The sequence below is a fragment of the Rhynchophorus ferrugineus genome, unplaced genomic scaffold (assembly GCF_030347505.1).
Source record: "Rhynchophorus ferrugineus isolate W39M unplaced genomic scaffold, kcgeb_rfMv2 rfM3, whole genome shotgun sequence".
Lineage (NCBI taxonomy): Eukaryota > Metazoa > Arthropoda > Insecta > Coleoptera > Curculionidae > Rhynchophorus > Rhynchophorus ferrugineus.
This window is the reverse complement of record NW_027472582.1, coordinates 34,489,172-34,513,520: the sequence shown is the minus strand read 5'-3', so window position 1 is coordinate 34,513,520 and position 24,349 is coordinate 34,489,172. Positions and strand designations below refer to the sequence as shown.

Genomic DNA, 24,349 nt, shown 5'->3' with positions numbered 1-24,349 from the left:
TACTGGGTGTTTCTTTCGTCTAATTCTTTTATTAGAACTTGAAAGTGCTTCGCTTCAAACAATTGTATTTTTATTGTTTCATAGCTCACTGTTTTAATAGTGTAGTTCGTAGTGATGGTTTTGAATAGGTCATGTATATGTTTTATTACTCCTACCTTATAGAGTGTTATTGGTGGTGGTTTGGGAACAACTTTGGGCTTGGTTGTATATTCTCTTCAATTTTTTCAGATAGGTCGCTAAAGCTATTTTTTGTCTCTATTGGTTTCTGTAACCAATAGTCACTGATCCTTGTTTGTCTCCTCGCGTTTTCTTCTTCTGGGTTTCTCAATCATTTTTTTGTTAATAACTGTTGTAATACAAAATAATTATTTTTAGTCACTTTAGTATCTTAATGATGAATTTTAAGGCAGGAGTTGAATATTAACATAAAGGAGTTGGTAATTATATACAAAATGGTGACCATTGTTAGTATTCAAGAGTTGTTATATACCCACTTTTTTTTCGTATTTCACCAAGTATATCTGGTAAACGGTATATAAGGTATCATTCAGAATTCATTACTCTACGTTACTCCAGTGGCAAATTTGCTCTTCGTACACGGATTACTTTTGTTAAATTTGGCTCTTGTTGAACCTTTTCCAGTCCTTTACCACATTTTTCCGCCTAGATAAGATTGACCCTGTGATCGTCATTGATTCCAAATGTCTTTCGACCTTCATTGCCTCAACAGATGGTCTCCAAGCCTTTACTTCCTTCATGGAAAATTCGAAGTGATGCCATCCCAAATCTTTCCATTTCCCTCATGCGATACCACTTGTATCGAGGTTCGATTTCAATACTCGCCTTCTTTGACAAAAAAGAGAACATCCTTAAGGATGCTCTCCCATTCTCTATTAAACCACCTTGACAGTCCACAAGGGGTTTACCACATCATCTAATACTTGCTTTGATCGCCACTTGGTTTATTTCCTAATGTTGTGATTTCTGATGTTGCTTCCCTCATGCTTGCCTTAATTATTATTATATTTACCCTCAGAGGATTTAGCCCCTGCTATCCAGATTACTGGATCCTGGTGTTTGTTTCCTCATGTGAGATCGCACCCAGATGTCCCTAACACCAACCCCTCCACTTCTTCAGGTCATTATTTTCCTTAATACTCCCACTATTTTATATTACCACTAATTTAATTTACTACCATGTCTTATCTCCACTAATAATTTTTCGCTCTATTTAATTCAAAATGACTGTTTACCCTTAAATTATTGTACATTTTTGACCTGGTACCCGTTCTATCGGGTTATTTCGCCTTCAGTTGGTCTCCAGAGTCTCGTTGACAGAGTCAGTGCGTGACATGAATTCGCGCAGGATACACGGCGAGCAGGTGAGGTTGACGTTTGACTCACCCCTTGCAGGAAAAACCATTGCAGCCCGAAAGACACATACAGTGGAAGTGTCTTGTTTAGGGCATATACACATAGATCGAAGCGTTGTCACCTGTGTTGATGTTATATAGAACTTTTGATGTGCTGTAATTGTATTTCTTGATCATTTTTATATCAAACTAGCTGACCCGACAGACTTCGTCCTGTCAAAAAGATTTGTAATGTGGCAGTTTTTGTGCCTACGTATTTTAAAAAATTCTGAACAGAACCATCACCCTGGTGATAGGGCGTTGTGAATAAAAAATAATTAAATAAAACATATATAAGGATTGAAAAGTAAGTAATCGCTTTATTGTTAATCATGTGAATCATAATTATTATTATTATTATCATTATATTGCTTTGTGGTATACGATGTTTTTTGTTTGATTACCTGGCGCATAGATAAACAAATCTGATGGTTTTCCAACACGGGAACAGGCAACATACAATTGACCATGTGAGAAACATGGGTTTTCTAGATTAATACCACAAACACTTAATGATTGCCCCTGGGACTTGTTTATAGTCATAGTAAAAGCAAGCCGTCAACATGTCTATAGGAAATTTGCCATTACCAATGTCAATGAGTTGTTTAGAGAATATGTTTCCAGATTGGTCATTTTGCAACTCGACACGCATATTCTTGCTTAAATGAAGTACTTTAACATGTTTCCACAAATTGGAGGACTTTAGACATGCATTGAGTTCATCAGCTGGCGTTGATCGTGGAATCACTGGCAATGTTTGACGAAAATCTCCTGCTAATAAAATCATTGCACCACCAAATCGGTTATTATTGCTACGTAGATCTTTTAAGGTTCTGTCTAAAGCCTCCAAAGATTTTTTATGTGCCATCGTGCATTCATCCCAAACAATCAATTTACATTGCTGCAAAACCTTTGCCATTGCAGAGTTCTTCGAAACGTTGCAGGTTGGAGTTTCATTGCTTTGCATATTTAATGGCAATTTTAGTGCTGAATGGGCTGTTCGACCACCTTCAAGCAAAGTTGCTGCGATTCCCGACGAAGCGAGTGCAAGTGCAATTTTATTTTGTGAGCGAATTGTTGCTAATATTAATGAAATAAAAAAAGTTTTTCCTGTACCACCAGGTGCATCTAAGAAATAAATCCCTCCAGTTTCATCATTTGTTACTTTCATAAGAGTTTCAAATACATACTTCTGTTGTTCATTTAACAGTGGAAGATTTGTTTGAATTTATTCTTTCAAAGCGTTGAGATCATACAGTCTTTCTCGATGCAACTCTTGGTTAAAAGCGTCATGCATTGGACGATTGGGCGCGGTCAGGCCTAATTGAATTAATAGTTTGTTTGACATTATCAAGCACATGTCCTCAATTGAAATCAATGCTTCATTGTAAATTTCTTCACTGATTTTTATATTTGGATTTCCCATTCTATTCCGTATTTGATACAAAATATCATCACACATATAATCTTTGTACTTCATCCACAAATCAATTGGGTTTGATGGGAAGCATGTAGATATGATTATAGAAAACAATGTTCGTATTTGATGAGTGTGTGATGATATTACAGCATCATTGAGAGTTTGATCCCAATGAGCGTCATTTTCAAGCAATTGCAAACGTTGACAGGCTTCTCTGTAGGATCCACACAATTCACCATCAACAGTTCGTAACTGTTGGAATGATGTTGGGCCACGTACATTGACTAATAGCAGTCGTAAATAAAAACATTCATCATTGCTTGGATGTACTGAATAAATCCGGCCAATCGCATCGGTGGAATATACATCTGTATATCCTGGAACTGGTTTTCCTTGTTTCCGTCGTATAAATCTCCTTGAGGATTGATTCCAGGTATAATATTTTGGCATTTCAGAATATAGCAATGTTTGTGCGAAATCATCGTTTTGGCATGTCTCAAAAAAACTGGTTAATGTAGTAGATGGTGGCTGAGCAGCTCTTTGTACTGCGTTCTGTGCTGTAAAATACACTCTTTGTCCATTTTCTAAATGCACAGCTAAGTGAACAACAGAAGGGTGTCTCTCATGAATAGGAAAAGAAAATATTCGCCAAACTGCTTCATTACTACTGACATAGCGGCCCATTTGGTATTGGGTAACTTCATCATTAGAATTCTCTGCACCAATTTCAATCACAGCCATATCACTCCCTTTGCTTACATATTTGCAAATGTATTTAATCGATTTCACTGAATGGCAAGATTCAACGTTGATGTGTGCTTTGAATGTCTTTGATAAAATGGGTGAATATGGAACAATCCAACGATTATCTATTTCAATATCTTGTTGATTTAATTTGACAATTGTTGATTTTCCATTGTCTGCTGTCGATCTGCGACGATACAATGGATAACCGTCATTACCAGTAATTGTTTCCGATATTAATGTCCGTGGATATCGTTTTGAACATTTACCATCCATCATACACGGTGAATTTTGATTAAGAGTTCCACAGGGACCATGTATCATGTTTTTGATAACTACCTCATGCAATCCAGGATCTACTTGTACATTAGGGATTTCAGCTGATATCACTGCATCAACTTCATTTGGCCTTATCTTTTCAACCAACCAAATCAAAATGTGTGCATGTGGCAATCCTCGTTTCTGCCACTCCACAGAATACATCCAGCAGCGTGTCTCACCAAACACATTATGTTTTACGATGAAATTCATTAAAGATTTCAACTTTTGTCTAAAGACTCTGGCTGTAATATCATGACGATCAATGGATGATTTCCCAGGTAATAACTCCTGCTTAATTTCTATCCATTGCGGATTGCATGTAAATGTGATGAACAAATCTGCTGTACCATAATGACGAACATACGACATGGCATCTTGAGCATATTCGTGCATATGCCGAGGGCTTCCGATGTATGTTGCTGGAAGAATAGTCATCCGACCGACATTCTGTGCATTTCCATCAGTATTAATCGCATCTCGAAGGTGAATATACTCTTCAGATCGGAGTTTGGTTTGATTCAACCTGATGAATGTTAATCTCTCCGTTTCAATTTTAACATACATGTCATCAACATATTTGTGATATAATCGCCGACATTTCAATATGCGATTATCTGCATTTTCCCGAATCATTAGGCGGTATGAATAATAGTTCATTGAACTGACTTTTTTGTTGGTTTCAGAACCTGTAAACAGATTTTGTTTTAATAACATTCAAATATAAAATTAAAATACATAATATAGTGACTGAGATATTATCGCCATAGCTAAACTAATATTTTAGTTACCTGTAATGGGATTTATCATTTTTATTGATAAATCGTAGCCATCTTCACCTTGCCAAAATATAATGGGATATTGCAGTGCATCATATGAGCGGTGTGTTTCCTTTATAGGTTGTAATTGAAAATTCCGACGATGTAAAACAATATCACGGGATTCCAAGTTTTCTCCAACTACAACGATAGCAACTTCATCAATAGTTGGTGCATTAAAACGTCTTGTATGTTGACCTGCAGGTGTTTTATCAGCTCTGATTACAATTTTGTGATTATCGGATGGCATCAGATCCAGGGCAGTTTTAAACAATATAATCAATTGATTGTGTTGATGAAATAAAGTTTGTAATTGTTCTACAATAGACCTTTTTACTAAATTGTTATGTGCACAACGCAGATCAATTTCTTGTGGTGAATTGCCCATAAAATAAATTTGCAGGAATTTGTTGTCGCTATCTGACACTGGTAACAGTGAACCTGCTCTGTGATATATTTGCCCTTGTATCTGTAAATAAAAAAAATATTATGGTGTGGTATAAATTAATGGATTGTCAATGATCAAACTTAAATAATATTTGATCTTAAAAAGTATATATTTAGTTTTAACTAATATCTATCAAATATAAAATATAATAAAAGTGTCACTGAAACTGAATCACCATATAATATGATGACTAAGTGATATATTTCGTAATGATTAAGAAATTGAAGATTAGTAACACATCTTAACTTTGGTGACAGAAAATTTTGTTCGCTAAAATAATTATGAGTAACTGCTATAATACATACCTTGAAAGTTGGCATAAAATTTTCCCGAACTGCATTTGTTGCCCCAAATGAAGTCATTTGAAAGCAATTGTTATATTGTTGAATATGTGTCAAAAAGTGTATAGAATCTGTTCCTATTCCTGAAACCAATGAGTACAATGGTTCTGGTGGTGGATCCAATTGTATCAATTTCACTTTACCATTTGCGCAACACAATCCATTGGCTTCGTTTTTGTATTTTAATGCCTTACAGTGTGAGCAAACCAAGTTCATAGAACCAATAACAACACATTGGTAGTTACTGTAGTCAATTGACACATCGTAACTGAAAGCAGCTGGATTCAAACTTGCGCGATTATTAGTTGAATGTCGCGCTCGCGCTTCACGCGAATCAAATATAAATTATTTTTTCACTAATCACGAACTAAACAAACACTAACTAACTAAACACTCTGCACAAAACACGATATACGAATTTGTTTCGTGTATCACTTGACAATTCATCTGTCATCTGTCAAAAGTCATCTGTAACAGACAACTTTTTTTTTTAAATTTGATATGACTTGAACTCAAATCCTTTTAAGCCGTACAAATTGTTTTATTTATTTAAAATTTGAATTAAATTTTAAACAAATAAAAAATTTTAAATAAATAAAACAATTCGTACGGATTAAAAGGATTTGAGTTCAAGTCATATCAAATTTAAAAAAAAAAAGTTGTCTGTTACAGATGACTTTTGACAGATGACAGATGAATTGTCAACTGATACACGAAACAAATTCAAACAAAAAGGGCTATTTTTAGGGTTTTTCCAGCAATAATTCTAATTTTTCTCGCCGTAAAAACCATCCCTGAACTTCAACGAACATTTTAAAAAAAGATTTGGCCAAATTGGTCCAGGCGTTGTTGAGTTATGCGCTTAGGAACATATTTTGCGATTCATTTTTATATATAAGATGATACGAGCATCTTTTAGAGCTTCTATCAAGTTATGCGTTGTTCAACGCCAATAAATATTTTTCACAGATGTTCATGCAGTATTTTATTATTGCCCCTTATCCTAATGCCCATTAATCTCGTTTGACGATCATTTCGTGCACAGCATCAATTTTTCTGACACAACTGATTTAGGACGATATTCAGGAATGTTGTTTATGAGCGAACTGCGGCTACAATTAAATTCGTTATTCCAACGTTTCATTGAGGCAAAGATGGGAAAGCATTTGATAATCCACGTCAACAGTCCTAAAAAATCAGCACAGGAGAATGTTTGAGTTTTGACACCATTTTTGTGTCTGTTAACAAGTTGTTCTCAAATGACAAAATATTTTGAAGAAGGGTATTGTTTTAAGGGTTAAACTTCGAATTAGAAACATCAGATACAGCCTAACAATACTTAGTACTGCCAAAGCTTAAAATATAAATGACAACCCTCGTAAAACACTGAAAAATGAATATTATAAAATAAAGCTTTATAGCCAAATATGCAATTATTTTAATTATTTTGCAAAATCACTAAAACCTGTTATTAGAATTTCATTTCCTTCTCATTTATGTACCATTTAGAATTTTACCTTCATATGTTATGAAAACTAAAACGTCTCTATATTTTAGGAGGAACATTGAATGTCTTAGATTTGGCTTGTATCTTTAATAAGCTAAAAGTGTTCGTTCACGTTTCTACTTCATACTGTCACTGTGATCAAACTAAATTGGAAGAAAAACTTTACCCAGCTCCACACAATCCAAGGTAATATTATTTTAGTAGGTAGTAGTAGGTAGTAGGTATTCGTTCGTGTGATTAACTTAATCGAATTGTATTCAATTTCATTCTATTAATACTAGTGAAGGACTACAAAATTTAAGAGTATTGCGGGCAATTATATTTTCTGAAGGTCTAATGATAATACCCTAAGTTTAATAAGAGCCATATTTTATTTAATATGAATTTATAACTATAAAAAAAATTATAATTATTTTGTTCTCATTTAATTTTACTGTTATTTTATGTCTTATGAATACTGTTGCGTCCCAATATATCTCTGTTTTACATATTTATAATATACGTGCGTAAGTTATATTTTGTTTTTAGACATATTTTAGAATTGGTTAAATGGATGGATGCAGATTTACTAAAAATGTTAACGCCGAAATTATTGAGTAATGCACCTAATACTTATGCTTACACGAAATGTTTGACTGAACAATTGGTAAGCGAATATTCTGTCAAGTTTCCTATTGCTATTTGCAGACCATCGATAGGTAAGGAGTAAATTTATTTTAATTAAAAAGCGTAAGGTAGTATATACATATATACATATACGTACATATACATATACGTATATACATATATATTACAAACATAATATTTTGTTGGCCAATAGTACTAACACAATTTGTTTGTATAGGATTATTATTTAATTACCGTAAAGTTAATTAACTTTTATTCACCATTTTGAGAACAATATGTTGAACACCTAAATTCGTTGTATATACATATATATATATATATATATATATATATATATATATATATGTTTTATAGGTATTTATTTCTTTTTTAAATCCACGTCCTAGCAGTTTTCTTTAATTTTTCAATTATTTAAATTATGACTATTAATTCATTTTTTGTTATACATATATCTGGTGTAAGTATGTGTGACTATATAGTCAGTTCAATAAAACAGTGAACTCACGTTATCTGAATTGATGACGTGAAAACATTGGCCTTAGCATAGAACAAAATTGTAATAATAATAAAATTATTAAATTGTTAAAGATACAAAATTATATTATTAAACTAAAAAATAATGTTATGTTAAAATAAAATTTATTTTAATATTACAGTACATCTAATGCATATATTATTAAAGGACTTAAAACTACAATTAATTATGCACTTATAATAGTTTGTAGGTTGTGTTTTATTATATTTACATTGAATTTTTTTCCATACCACCTATGAGCTATAGTTTCAGACCATTTATTTTATGTAGTAGTATCCTCTGGAAGCGTAATCCATCTAATAGCAATTATATATCCAAGAAACATGTTTTACTTTCATTAGAGATAATATTTATCTTTTACGCTTAGTTCTTATTTCTTTCGGTACAGTTTTTCCTGGTAAAGTCATTTTGATATCATTGTATTTCTCCTTAGTTTATTCTGTTAATTCCTGTAAACATTTTCCTTGATAAAACTATATTTTATCAATGCATCCTCCCTAATGTATTTGCCATATCTGCAAAACAGTTAGTGTTCTTTATCTCCTCATACATATTAACCAAAGGGTTATGTATATATTGAACAATTACAATACATAATAGGTCAATTGAAAGTCCCCAGTCTGACACATAGATGGCGCTACTATAATTAAATCCATATATTTTTTAGTTAGCCCTAATCCTCAAAAGATGCGGGTATAAATTTGACAGCTGTCGGATCATTAGTTTCTGAATTATAGCATTTTGAGTGAAGCAACTTTTGTTATTGTGAAAAAAATGAAAAAAAGGAATTTCGCGTTTTGATAAAATATTGCTATTCGAAGGGCAAAAATACAGTTCAAGCAAAAACTTGGCTTGATGCCGAGTTTCCGAACACTGCTCCAGGAAAATCAACCATCAAGGATTGGTATGATTGTAAGTTTAGACGTGGTGAAATGAGCATCGAAGACGGTGAACGCAGTGGACGCCCAAAAGAGGTTGTTATCGACGAGAACATTAAAAAAATCCATAAAATGATTTTGAATAACCGTAAATTGAAATTGAATGAAATAGCAGACACTCTTAAAATATTAACTGAAGGTGTACATCATATCATTCATGAATATTTGGGTATGAGAAAGCTCTGTGTAAAGTGGGTGCCGCGCGAGTTCACTTTTGACCAAAAACAACGACGAGTTGATTCGGAGCCATGTTTGAAGATAATCAAGTGTAATAAACCCAAGTTTTTGCACAGACATGTGACAATATTTAAAACATGGCTCCATTATTTCACTCCGAAGTCCAATCGACATTCATCTGAGTGGACCGCACACGATAAACCCGCTCCAAAGCTTGGGAAAACGCGACAGTCAGCTTGCAAGGTTATGGCAATATATGGTCTGTATTTTAGGATGTACGTAGAACAATTTTCATTAACTACCTTGAAAAAGGAACGACTATCAACAGCGTTATTGGACCGTTTGAATGATGAAATCGCCGAAAAACGGCCACATTTGAAGAAGAAGAAAGTGCTGCTTTACCAAGACAATGCACCGTGTCACAAGTCTGTGAAAACGATGGCAAAAATCCATGAATTGGGCTTCGAATTGCTTCCTCATTCACCATATTATTTATATCTGGCCCCCAGCGACTATTTCCTGTTCTCAGGTGTCAAAAGAATGCTAGCTGTGCAGAAAGATCGCTGAAACTGAGGCCTATTCTGAAGCAAAGGACAAATTGTACTACAAAAATAGTTTCGAAAAGTTGGAGGGTCGCTATAATAAGTGTATCACCCTTGAAGGGAATTATGTTGAATAAAAACTAATTTTGCCAAAACGGAGACTTTTCAATTGACCTGTTATGTATGCACATAAGACTTTCACACTTTACAATAAGATTTTAATGTATATTAATAATAATATATATAATAATATATAATAATAACCTTTAGTTATTTCCACTCTTATCAGCCTGTCTTTTAAATTTTCAGCAATGAATCATAATTCCAGCTGTTAATTTCCAATCTATCTAACGTTTGTCCACAATTTTAACATTTGTCAATATCTTCTTCAATGTGCCTGTTCGAGTTTATTGAAATCGAAAGTGTTATTACCCATCCTCTTTGCAGCGTGAAGAACAGTTTATCTACAATGAATTATTAATAAATAATAATATCTTCAATCAACTTTTGTTATCTTAACACTATTTTTTATCATTTTGATATGAGTGACCAATGATTATATTGGTCCCCTTCTGAAATATTCATGCCTTATTTAAATACATATATTGAAATAATAAGTCTTCCTTGATTTTATTATATGCTTTTAAAAATTGATTTCTTTTAAAACCAATGTCAGGACATTCCATTCGACCTCTTCGTGAATTATCTTTACACCTTTTAAATCCTACATTACCTAAGAGTCTATGAGAGAATGATCTACGTCCCTCAAAGAGTTCCATATATCTAAGCTTTCTATGGACACTTTTCAGATTAACAGTTTCCTCTGAAATAATTCTATTATATTAAGTATATATAGAAAAAACTACTCACTGTTTGTATACATTTCATGTATTTGATCTCTAATAGTGCTAACACCAAGCTGATCTTGATTCGTCACCCTTTTCGTATAAGGGCGGCCTATTTTTGGTGAATTTAAGCTTATATTTTTAATTTTTTGATATATTTCAGTGACCCCGTCGATACTAATATTTAGTGCAGCTGCAACACGCTAGAAACACTTTGAATAAAAAACTCAGCAACTTATACAAATAATTAACATTAAAAATGCTTACCTTTTTAATTAATTTTACTGGCAATTTTTTACTCCATTATCTCGTTCCTGTTCGAAATACCTGTTTAGAAACGCAATCTGTTCTGTCTTAGCTTTGGCATTTTGAATCAGACTAATAATATGCAGCGATTTAAAATTTATCAAAACAAGTAAAGTATTCATATAACGTTTTCCGGTTTATAGCCTGCAGGTATTATAATTAATATTTTGAAGAATTTTGGAGACGTTTGACAACTAGGCGACTTTGGCTGGTTGATTCGGTTAGATTTTCGAACTTATCATACCGCATTCTATCTTCTAGAGAGAGTAAGACAAATTACTCCAAGCGCAAAAGTCATGGGTCATAGTACAGGAGGTTATGGATCATATCTATATTGACGTTGAAGTAATCTACTGAAATCCTTACGAGCCGCTAAAATCAAATAAGACTATTACTACAGACGTTTACTGATGTCGATTGAAGAAGTTGAGTGACGTGTTTCTGTAAAAGAAACCAGCAACAGCGAATAACAGATGCAAATTCATCGTTTTGCACGAAAAGACTCGACCACATGTCGTAAGAGTTGTTGCAGCTCGATTGGTGGGTTTTTGCCGCACCTAGCGTACTTACCAGCCGCAGGAGGAGCCATGTGTAGCAGGTATAAGGTTCTGAAATTTGAAAGAAGTACGAAAATGGATAGACTATAGGATAGCTAAACCAACATCATTCATTCAATGTTGACGTTACCGTGCGATGTTGCAAGGAAGATGGGTAAAGGTTGTAGAAAATGATATAATATTGATCAGTATATATTATAGCAATTTATCCCAATAAAATTTTTTATTTGCAAGTTTGGTGAGAATACATGAAAACACCTGAAATATTTTAATCATCACTGTGTTGATATGTGTCTGTAGAATGGCATAGGCAGCCGAGAAATATATCGAAGGAAAAAATATTGAATTTTTTTTGCAAGAACTAGGAGAAACATCGATATTTTACAAAAACTATACAGATATTTTTAAGAAAAACATATTGATATAACGGCCCCAAAATATCGATATTATTTAGATATTGTAAGAAGTAGCGATATTTTTAATAAACATTTAAAAGTATATATCAAAATATATTAAGCCGGCTTGGTGGTGCAGTGGTAAAGGCGATAGGACGGCTCTCCTACTCTTGCATGGCATGGTCGTAAATTTATGTTAGTGATTGTTTAAAATTTGTGATTGTCCTAGACAAGAGAGTAAAATCCGACAAGGAAAATGATCCCAGTCACGTCAGTAACCAGGCGTGGTAAGACTGGATGTCTTCTCGAATGATTTCTAAAGTTGGTCACTCGCCAGTTGGTACGTTTAATGCTGAGGACCGTGTTTTGGAGCCCACGTTTAAGTGTAGGTCCAGTCCAGATAAACCCATAGTTGGTGAAAGGAGACTTTAAATATATTTTAAAAAAATATATTCAGTACTAACTACTATTTAAAATTAAGTACCAATTTAAAAATTTTAAATAAGTAAAGTTTTCTCCACAAAATACATGGAAGCACTTAATAGATACTTCCCATATTACTATAATATAATATTATAGAGCTTATTTTAATTGTTAAAAATGTTTTAGTGACAGCAGCTTGGAAAGAGCCATTACCTGGTTGGGTAGATAATTTAAATGGACCTACAGGTCTTCTAATAGGCGCTGGAAAAGGTGTTATACGGACAATGCATTGTAATCCTGAATATATTGCTGATATAGTACCGGTTGATGTAAGTGTGAATGCCCTTATCATCATTGCTTGGAAAACCGGTATTACACCTAATATCAAGGAAGCAGATGTTTATAATATCACAGTAAATCAGGTGGGGATTTGATATGTTATTATTTTGTTATTTTTGTGTATATTACGTTACTTTTTAGAAATTTGCAATGACATGGGGTCAAACACTGGAAATGGGAAGAAAACACTTCTATAATTATCCGTTTAGTGTGTGTTTGTGGTATCCTGGTGGTAATATAAAATCAACTTATACTGCTCATGCAATATCCGCTTTTTTTCTACACACCATTCCAGCATATATAGTTGATTTTATCATGTATTTAACAAATAATAAACCTTTGTAAGTGGAAAACTAGTTGTTTAACTAGTCAATAGAAATTAATCAATTATACTTTGTTTAGACAATCAGATCAATTCTTAATATTTATACTGTTTAAAAATTATTTTCTTCCCCTAGTTTTTTTCTCTTATTTAATTCATACATACCGCTTCAGAAATTGTTTAAATTATTATTTTTATTATCTGTATGAATCTATATTTTGAACTAACTTTTTTATTTATCGACTTCGTCATAAGAGTTGTTGTTCTTGAGAATTGTTGACATATATTAACGTAAAAGTTCTCCCTTTTTTTTGCTTAAAAAGTGGTTTTGTTTTAATCTTGTTTATTAATACCTTTATATTTTAATAATTTTGCTGCTAGTTGTTGCTGACTAACCTAAAATTTATTTTTAGATCTAATTAAATATATATCTGGGAGAACCCATTGGCCCTTTGTCATTTTACTATCAACGTATTAATTAAGACTTGCTGCTTGTTCTATTTAATCACTAACAAAATATAGAAGAGAATATCTACTTTTCAATAAATATGTTGCTGTTGGTGCCGCAAGATTTCGAACGTTCTTAACTAAATTCCGTTACAGTTGGCGATCGGCCGCAATTGACCTCACCTCAGGCAATGTTTCTATTTTTCAGTCTTCGAAATTCCAAAATCTTCCAAAATTTTACAAGTCTTCTATTTTTCACAGAGACTGTGAGGAATTCGTTTATCTTTAATTTCTATCTAATACCCTTCATTGCTATATAAGATCAAATGATCTGATTTTTTTGAGTGTGTGTCCTACTTGAATGTGATCCAAAAGCAATAGTTCAGTATCAACATGATAGTGGAGCTTCCCCCTTCATTTCTCTTTCCTGTGTTTTTACGGTGTCTGGCTGTATTTATGATAAATCTTAGAACTTTATTCTGGACAATTCCTATTCTCATAAATCGATTCCATAGGTCCATATTGGTTCAACGTACATATTAATCTCTTATTTCCTCGCAACTTTGAGAGCTTTTAAATATTTCAGAACGTATTTCGGTAAAGCCATACCTAGTATATTGCCCTTATGTACTTTAAGTACTTCAAAGGGCTAGTAATATAATATATTATTTTAATTATTTAGCGTTGTCAGGTTTAATATTTTTCGGTCCATTTTTTGAAGAAAATATTATTATAAGTTGACCATATGTGTCAAAATAACAGAGATTGTTGTGTTTTTTTTTTAAATTAAATTTCACAGAATATATAAAAATTTGCAGAATCGGCGTTAAACATAGTATTACGTTATTAGGGCGTGTCATATTTTATGATTATTGAAAGACTTGAATCTGAATTGAAGAATTGTTGTTAAGGTTTCAGGAGTTTTCTTTTTGTGCTGATGTAAGATGCCTGATTCAATTCCAATCTTAGAGGAGCAAATATTGGCTTAGCTGTTGGCGTCATTTTCTTCTTTTGTATTCGTGACATGTTCTTTTTCTAGTTATTTTTTTCTTCTAACATTCAGCAATTTTCTCAATTTTTTTACCTTATTTATATTTTTATTTTTTGTTCTATTCGTCCGTTATTAACATTGCTCAGATTCCTATGCTTGGGGAGTGCACTGACATACTTTCAAAGCACTTTACACCGCGATTTTTGATTCGTTATAAGTTTATCGTTTTAAATTAGTTTGTGAAATATTTAATACAAGTTTTCGATGATTGCGCGCCAAACTTTATTTTAGAATCTCTGAAATATGTTTATGATGGTTTCCAATATGTCCATATAGACTTAAGAATTAACTTACACAATAATGCTCTATTTTACCTAAGGATAATTTAGATTTACGCCCTATAAACCAATACAGTTTAAGCCGAAGTTGCTTACGTTTCATTAATATATTTATATTTCTTCCAAGTTAAGCGTCGATCCAAATGTATTCTCAGATATTTAATATTCTCTTCTTGCGAGATTTTACTTATGTTAGTATCATTAATTTGATATCTGTTACTGGGTCAAAAATTATTTCTAATCCGTGCTTTTTTGGATCTTGTGGTTGAACTTCTAATATCTAATATATAATAAATAAATGTAATAATTCTAAATCTAATATAATAATCCATCTAATTGATAATAGAGGAACTTGTACAGGGATTGTTTTTTGATTTCATCCATCTGAAAAATTTCTGATCTGATCTGTCATTACTCATTCAATTCTATTATTATTTTTTATTTTATTATAATTGTTTATCATACTGTTCCTGCATTCTTGAATCAGTATATTGAAATAATATTTTCTTTATATGAAATTTCATATTTATTAATTTTTAACCTGTTTGTTTAATTATCATGATTAATAGTAGTTACGTAACTTATTACTCTGTTAAATTAGCGTGGTTAGTTCTTCTTAATTATTTCGGAGGTTCTCATATAATATTATTTTAAACAACAATGCTCTTGTCCTACTTTGTATAATACTACTACTACTTGAAAAAAGATATTTACAAATATATTTTCAAATTTCATATTTATTAATTTTTAACCTGTTTGTTTAATTATCATGATTAATAGTAGTTACGTAACTTATTACTCTGTTAAATTAGCGTGGTTAGTTCTTCTTAATTATTTCGGAGGTTCTCATATAATATTATTTTAAACAACAATGCTCTTGTCCTACTTTGTATAATACTACTACTACTTGAAAAAAGATATTTACAAATATATTTTCAAATTTCATATTTATTAATTTTTAACCTGTTTGTTTAATTATCATGATTAATAGTAGTTACGTAACTTATTACTCTGTTAAATTAGCGTGGTTAGTTCTTCTTAATTATTTCGGAGGTTCTCATATAATATTATTTTAAACAACAATGCTCTTGTCCTACTTTGTATAATACTACTACTACTACTTGAAAAAAGATATTTACAAATATATTTTCAAATTTCATATTTATTAATTTTTAACCTGTTTGTTTAATTATCATGATTAATAGTAGTTACGTAACTTATTACTCTGTTAAATTAGCGTGGTTAGTTCTTCTTAATTATTTCGGAGGTTCTCATATAATATTATTTTAAACAACAATGCTCTTGTCCTACTTTGTATAATACTACTACTACTTGAAAAAAGATATTTACAAATATATTTTCAAATTTCATATTTATTAATTTTTAACCTGTTTGTTTAATTATCATGATTAATAGTAGTTACGTAACTTATTACTCTGTTAAATTAGCGTGGTTAGTTCTTCTTAATTATTTCGGAGGTTCTCATATAATATTATTTTAAACAACAATGCTCTTGTCCTACTTTGTATAATACTACTACTACTTGAAAAAAGATATTTACAAATATATTTTCAAATTTCATATTTATTAATTTTTAACCTGTTTGTTTAATTATCATGATTAATAGTAGTTACGTAACTTATTACTCTGTTAAATTAGCGTGGTTAGTTCTTCTTAATTATTTCGGTTTTCATATAATATTATTTTTAAATAACAATGCTCTTGTCCTACTTTGTATAATACTACTACTACTTGAAAAAAGATATTTACAAATATATTTTCAAATTTGTTGTTTGTTACTTGTAATTGGAGACCAATGATTTTATATTAATTTACTTTAGTATATATATTTTATAGTTACAGCTTACATTTTTTAATTTTAGTTTGGTTCGGACTCAACAAAGGATAAATAACGGATTGAATGTGCTACAATATTATACCACCAGACCTTGGTATTTCCACAATGAAAAATTAGAAAAGCTTCATGATAGTCTCAAACCCAAAGATCAAGAAGTATTCTATGTCGATAAAGGACAAGTTATGAATGATGACTACATGATCAATTATATTTTGGGTGCTAGGAAGTATTGTGTACATGAAGAGCCCGAGACAATCCCTTATGCTAGAAGAGTTTTAAAAAGGTTATACATATTTATAGAATATTCTTGATATAAAGATAGCATAATTCGCTTTACTCAATAAGTTGTTGCAATTTGAATATGGAGTTTCCAGGAATTAGGCTTTACGATTTTTTTTATCTTATCGAATATTTTGTGGAGTTAATTTTGTGAGTACTTGAAGTAAGTGAAAAAGTGAAAGGATTGGTTTTCTTGCTATCGTTGCCGAAATTTATTTTAGTATAAAGCTGGCTTCAAAAGGGGCATGTGAATACTTCCCTCTATTCCTTTAGGAATGTAACAATTATGGTTTTATCAGAAATATAGCAAAAGTTATCAATAAATTCATTTTCAAATATAGGTTGATGCCGAAATTGCTGTTTCTTTAACTCATTATATTTACATTTTTTCAAAACTAGTTATTGAGTAAATATATAGCAAATTAAGACTTATTTGCTATGTCGAAAAAATTACATTAATTTTTGGTAATTAAAGGAGACAATGTTTAATAACTATCTATATATAATAACGTGCTGTAGTATCGATCAAGTATATTTGCCGCATTTCTGTTTGTATAACAATTTTTTTTAAAATATTTAGTTAAAAAATATCAATTATATTCATCTCTCTTCTGAATTTTGGTATGAACTTTTCTTTATGAATGATTTCTCATCCTCGAATCTTTTTGATTGGTTAGATTTGTTTAGGTAGTTCTTTGTTAACTATATCGAGATTACCGCTATTTAGAAACATCCAAACTAGTGCGCTTAAATTTTTACATTGTTTATATTTGGAGCATAACGGACTATCTGTCATTTCTTAATAATCAAGAATGGAATGAAAGTTATTGTGAAACAATGGGGCATTTGTTTTATTCAAAATTTAGTTAAAATTCGCCACTAATTATTTCCATATTTCTGGCGTAGGTGGCAGAGGAAAAAATGTTTTATCTTTGACGATATACACGAATAATCTAAGAAAGATGGTGTTTGTTGTTCAAATTTTATTTGAAGTTGCAATTTGTTGCCTTTGTATACTTTCCGCCATCCAGCGGCCATCTTGTCTTCGATTATCAATTTGGCATCGTTAAATTCCTAAATTCTTAGTAGAATTACAATAATTTCGCTCATTTAAGTCAATCTCATAGCCGGAAATATTGATGATGCGGGTAAGCAGATGAACTGCTAATCTCTTTACTACTATGTGTTTGGTTAATTTGTTGTAATGGCTAAAAAATCTGATATAGAGTGATCATCATAATTATGTAACCAGATTCGGACTATAATACTCGACATATAATACATATAATGACATATAACATACAATATATTGCTATTACATTAGACTAAATCTTATCGAAATGTTTTATTGAAATAATTTTTGAGTAATTGTAATTATTATAAATTATTATTATTACTATGATTTATTTTGTTTCAGGTTATATTATTTAGACGTTCTGAAAAATGTATTTCTGATTTGTATTATACTATTCACAATTTACGTATTGATCAATAATATTTTCGGAAACTCCGAATGTATCTTACCAACATATAATAAGACCATGAATCGTGCTGTTACATATATCCTAAACGAGCCTTGACATGAATATAACTATACTATCTATATATTTATAAGTTGTAATTATATTTTTTAAACTGTTACCCTATCATAATTATATTTAAATTCTCATTTAATAGCGGATATTGTATAAAAGTTCGCCATAAATATAAATTTAACGTAAAAGTTATTTTGAAAATTAAACAATATTATGTCAATTCAATTTTAAATCTCAGTTTTATTTTACCTATAACAGTGATATAAGTCAAATAAAATTATGTCATGTGAATATTTTAATTTATTTGTACTAATTGTAATTTATTTTGGAATATATCTGAACATTTTTACCTATTTTAGTGGGTTTTCTTTATTTATCTTTTGAACTATTTATATTAAAATGTGAATGCACTTGTTTTCGTCGTCCAGTTTCAATTTTCGTAGGGTGAAGACAAGTTTTCAACGCGCTCCAAGCTCTAGAAAAATCTATTCTTAACAAAACATAAAAAATCTATGTTTTGTTACGGTTATTTAGTTGACGGTTGTACAGTGGACCTAATGTGTACTGGATATAAGGTTATGTGATCCGATATAAAGACCGCCGCAGCTTTTTTCTTAAATTACTTGCCTGTCTTCTATTAACAGTGTTACAAAGCAATCTATTTTTATTTTTATTTTTTCTTAAACATTATTTTAATTAAAAAAAGTAAAAAGGGTACGTTAGTAGAAAATGAATAAGTCTGCGAAATAAACATTTTTCTTTTGGAAATAATCATACAGACTATAGGCAGACAAATTAAAAATGGCGGTCCAGATTATATCAATTTAAATTCCTACAAACTGTGGTACAAACAGAAGGGACTACCGTAATAAACAAGAAACGGTTGATTAACAGATCGCCTGAAAGCAAACTAGGATTAATGACTATTAGTTACAAAAACTAATATAAACGAAGAAAAACTTTATCGGCTTCTCGAAAGAAATTGAAACCAATATACAACCAAGCCCGGTTTATCAGGTTTGAGTTATAAAACACATCCACGATCTACTGAAAACTATCACCAATAATTATACGATAAAAACTGTGAACTTTGAAACCATAAGTATTCGACCCACTAGTGAATAGACTATCACACACTCAGGCCAAAGTCCGAAAAAACGTTTAAATTCGTTTTGCAAGGGTTGCACTGCGCGACGAACTTTAATACTATTAAAATAGCTTTAGCTCTACAAGGTTCCGAAGTAAATTTACATAATATCAAACACCACATGATGAAGAAATCCCTGCCAATGTTCTATGTCGATATACAACCAAAGAAAACATTAAGACGGTGTTAAACAATATTGTTTAATGTGAACCACCACATAACAAAAGGATAATACCACAATGTACAAGATGTCAAGGGAATGGGTACATAAAAACTTACTGTCGTAAATCATACAAAGGAGTAAAATATACAGGAAAGCATCTAACGTTAGATTGTAACCGTAGTTCGTGAACGAAAAAGTCAAGTACGCTAACTGCAATGACAATCATTCAGCAAACTACAAGGGTTGCGTCGTTCACAAACAACTTTAACAAAAACTATATTCCGCACTTGGGGAATAAAGGCAACAAGAAACGTATATAATAACATATGCACAAATGGTTGATGGCCCAACTCAAAATCCAGATACCACACCACATCCTACTGAAACTATCAGCAACATTACTAAATTGGAAGGCATAATGGCACAAATGGGTATGATGTTTGTCTAATTACGATACCCGATACTATAGACTACCGTATTAAAAAAAATTGATACAAAAAAGTGTCAGGCAGAATCATGTTTCGATCTGTCTTCTGATCATTCATCAATAATAGTAACAGTTTCTTCAAAAATTATCCTCAGAGATAAACACCCTTCTCTGTGTAATAATTGAACTAATTGGCCGCTATTTAGAGTAAAATTAGACAGATCTTTATACTTAATATTATAAATCGAAATTGATATACAAAATATATAGGAAGCAGCATAATTTCTGAAAGAATTTCTCCTTAGAAGGAAACCTCTCCAAAAAAAAACATTCACACAACAACACATAAAATTTATAATAAATTTGCAGAAAAAAGAAAATTACAAAAGAAATGAAAACAGCTAGGAACTGAAGAAAATGATAAAGCAATAAGAGAACTGAAAGAGTTGATTCAAAATGAACAAAACCAAGGCATTCAGGAATTCTTCTGACTTTTTGTGAATACTTTTGATTTTTAACTCTTTGTGAAAAAATTTGAAACCATCTGACACTACTGATTATTTATTGTGGAAGGCAATACGAAAACTCAAGAGGTCCCAGTAGAATAACCCTCTTTTTAAAATAAATGAAAATAATAGGACTAGAAGTAATATAGAAAGTTAGATGACGAAAATAAATTATTAACTTTCTAAATTCGCCATTTCAAATGGATTAACCACATAAAAAATTCATCGTGAAAGAAGTTCAACAAATAATAATCAGATAATAATTGTAAAAAAGCTCCTTGAGATACTCTCAATCTCTCAATAACCGGAAACATATTAAAGGAACTATCAGAGAAGGGGGAAATATTATTAAATGTATGTACATTCATACTCAATGCTATACTCTGATTTAATTACTTTCCTAGCATCTGGAAAGTAGCCGAAATAATAATGATTCTCAAAACAGGGAAAACTCCAGAAGAGGTCACCTCCTACCGGCCTATAAATTTATTACCGAAGTTAAACAACAGAAAAAGAAAGATCATTCCAGAACATCAATTTGGGTTTCGTAATAAATATGGTACAATAGAACAAGTGCACAAACTTGTAAACAAAATAAATATACTTAAACTAAAAAAAAAATAACTTAAAATAAAAAATATAGACTTAAACGCCAAAAGATATTGTTCAGCTGCATTTCAACATATATAACAGGCGTTTTATAAAGTATGGCATACGGGGTTGGAGATTAAATTAAAGAAACTTTCACTTATCTGAATTATAAGCTACTAAAGCCTTACCTGAGAGATTGTCATTTTACTGCAAAACAGGGTGATGAATATACCGAATTACATGTAATATATTCAGGAGTTCCGCAAGGTAGTGTAATGGGACAGTACTTCTATACACAGTCGATCTACCTACAACAAAAATAACAAATGGCATCTAGCCAGAGTATCAATCAACTTATAAACACACCTAAATCAAATTCAAATGTGGCTGATGAACAAGGCGTATTAAAGCCAATGAAACAAAATCCAGTCATATGACTGTTAGGCTCTGTAGAAAAATATGTCCACTTCCCACACACAGCCACTCCCGCAAGCAGAGGATGCAAAATATCTTGGTACGCACCTAGATCGACGTCTAACTTGGAAGAAGCACATATTCGCGAAACGGAAACAACTCGGACTTAAACTCCACCAAATATAATTTTAAAACTAAGGCGGTGGAACGCATAAGGCATACCTGGTCGCGGAGACTTGCCCTGGAATGACAACTTGGACCAGGTTATGTGGGACTGCCTCTAGGCTTACCAATACACTAAACCGAAACCGCCTCACAGTTGACCTCTGTGGATATGGCACCCGCTCATCAGGGATGAAATCGGCTTGATGCCGAGTTCCTAGACACTGCCCAAGAAAATCAACCATCAAGGATTGGTATGCTAAGTTTAGACGTGGTGAAATGAGCATAATAGCCGAATACGGTGAACGCAGTGGACGCCCACTGCAGCAGTGTTTGAAGAGGATCAAGCCTAATAAACCCGAGTTCTTGCGTCGATATGTGAGAAGCAAAAGACAAATCGTACTACAAAAAAGTTGGAGGGTCGCTATAATCAGGGTATAACCCTTGAAGGGAATTATGTTGAATGGAAAAAACTAATTTTGCGAAAAAACTGTGTTTTACTATGGTAGGCCGGCAATTGACCTATTAATTATATTGATGATAGTGGCGCATAAATATATTTCAATACAAAAAATAACCTGAAAACTAGATTGGCAAATAAAGCCGATCATGCAGTTATTATCAGGTCTAGGAACAGAGATGGTTTTCAATCTAGGCACCCCTCAATTTATTGCGGCCTTACGGGCGGTCCCAATTCATATTTTTATTTATTAATTGTGAACGATAATGTATTGCTCTAGTAATTGGATGTCGTCATAGACTAAAATGTGACCATTAAAACCAATTTTTTATAAATAAATCTGCTGATGGATTGGAAACAAGGTATGAGCCATTTACATTCCGAAAGTTATGGTAGGTCGGAAAGGGGTTAATATAGACAAGTTGTATGATGACAAAAAGTACGTAATCAAAATGTTGCTGTTTTTCGTTTCCCTAAGATGCATTCGCAGCAACTGAATTACATGTGATGTGTATTGGGAAAATTCCATGCAGTGTGAAATACCTGTTGATATGCTTGACATATTGATTAAAGAGGTCCTTTGATCAAAGAGCAAGGATTTTACTCAAGTTCTGATCATAACGGATGTAGTAAAAAAACTTTTGGCTATATATCATTATAAACAAGACTACAACCGCAAGACTACAGACAGACAATTCTCTACATAATACTAAAAGGAATACAAAACACAATGAAGAATTATAGCAGATAGAGCAGCACTATTTACATCTATAACTTTTTGCGTTTGATAAAAATTAATTATCAGTTGTAAGAAATTAATTGTTTTTATTAATTGCATCTTTCATTGGATATGCTTGGTACAGTCTTATTTGCTAATTGGTTTATTAAAGTAAAAAAAATGAGAGGGAGTACCTCTGTTGTAACTTCCGGGGTGGGAGGACCGCTAGCTAAATTGTATGAGAGGTAGTACCTCTGATGGAAGTTTCAGAGCGGGAGTATCGCTGATAAAAAATATTGAGGGGAGTACTTCTGTTGAAATTTCCAGGGCCGGAAGACAGTTACTTAAATTGTGTGAGAGGCAACACTTATCGTGGACATGATGACATGACATTATCATTAAATTAATTAAAAAATAAAATAAAAAATAGAATATATAGATTAAATAGTGCGGGTGCACCCATTATAGAAATTAATGAATCAATGAATTTTAAAAATAAATTAATTTTAAAAAAATCTGCTTATTCACTATAACATCTATTTTCTATCAGATTTGTCAGTTCCTGTGTTGTTAATATCAACAGCGTTGATTTTTATTCAATTTGTTGTACTATTTCGATAAAATTTGATTATTTAGAATATTTCATCACATATTTTTCAGCTCTCAAACTATTATTGACAAAATTTGATTTTTAAACATATTTTATTTTGCTCTTGTACTGTTATTAAGAATTATACATTTTTTAGGCAAATTTGCTTTCAGATTTTGTAGCTCTCGTACTATTATTGACGATATTTGATTTTAAAACATATTTTATTTCCCATTTTATTTTTCTCTTGTACTGTTATTAAGAACAATTAATTTTTTTTATTCAATTTTTTTTTCAGCTCTTGTATTGTTATTACAAACAATTGGTTTTTAGAAAAAAATATTTTTAGATTATCCAGCACTTGTATTATTATTTATACCTTAGATTATTAGGAATATTTCACTTCAGATTTTCCAGTACTTGTATATTATACTTGTATGTACTTGTATGTATTAAATAATGCTGCATATCGATAGTTTGATCAAGATGTAAATCATGATAATCCACAAATAATATGTTACATTTTAGAATAGATGATAAATAACTGTTGTTCAACATGTTCACTGCCGACGACGCTTATTTTCGTATCAGCTCTTGTTTACGTTGGCCTAGCATTGAGCATGTTAACATCATATTGTATTTCAAATGACAATACAGAAAAATAACTTTCTGTTAAGGTTCGCTTATCCCGAAACTGTTAAATTTTAATG

At 31.6% G+C, this 24,349-nt stretch overlaps 2 protein-coding genes across 3 annotated transcripts in view; one reads left to right on the top strand and one right to left on the bottom strand.

Moving 5' to 3' along the window:
* The window catches only part of LOC143193363 (putative fatty acyl-CoA reductase CG5065), a 37,205-nt gene extending 18,396 nt beyond the window's left edge, over window positions 1-18,809 (top strand). For both annotated transcript variants that reach the window (XM_076399528.1, XM_076399529.1), the window contains exons 4-9: window positions 7,059-7,194; window positions 7,537-7,706; window positions 12,540-12,775; window positions 12,834-13,033; window positions 16,674-16,931; window positions 18,345-18,809. In XM_076399528.1, the coding sequence (XP_076255643.1) occupies window positions 7,059-7,194; window positions 7,537-7,706; window positions 12,540-12,775; window positions 12,834-13,033; window positions 16,674-16,931; window positions 18,345-18,507 (1,163 nt within the window). In that variant the 3' untranslated portion in view covers window positions 18,508-18,809. The remainder of the gene's footprint in view (window positions 1-7,058; window positions 7,195-7,536; window positions 7,707-12,539; window positions 12,776-12,833; window positions 13,034-16,673; window positions 16,932-18,344) is intronic.
* On the bottom strand, window positions 1,697-5,921 carry LOC143193362 (uncharacterized). Its single transcript, XM_076399527.1, has 3 exons — window positions 5,466-5,921; window positions 4,686-5,181; window positions 1,697-4,583 (listed from the first exon to the last, which is right to left on the bottom strand). Exons 1-3 carry the CDS (start codon window positions 5,715-5,717, stop codon window positions 2,641-2,643), a joined length of 2,691 nt encoding a protein of 896 aa, XP_076255642.1. The 5' UTR covers window positions 5,718-5,921; the 3' UTR covers window positions 1,697-2,640.
* Window positions 18,810-24,349: the final 5,540 nt, after the last annotated feature.

What these genes read in the sequence shown, in the direction of transcription:
- LOC143193362 (XM_076399527.1), bottom strand. Translation starts at nt 5,717, where the DNA reads ATGAACTTGGTTTGCTCACACTGTAAGGCATTAAAATACAAAAACGAA. An exon ending in ATTTTATGCCAACTTTCAAG is followed by an intron (nt 5,182 to 5,465) that starts GTATGTATTATA and finishes TTTTATTTACAG; the next exon opens with ATACAAGGGCAAATATATCA. An exon ending in AATGATAAATCCCATTACAG is followed by an intron (nt 4,584 to 4,685) that starts GTAACTAAAATA and finishes ATCTGTTTACAG; the next exon opens with GTTCTGAAACCAACAAAAAA.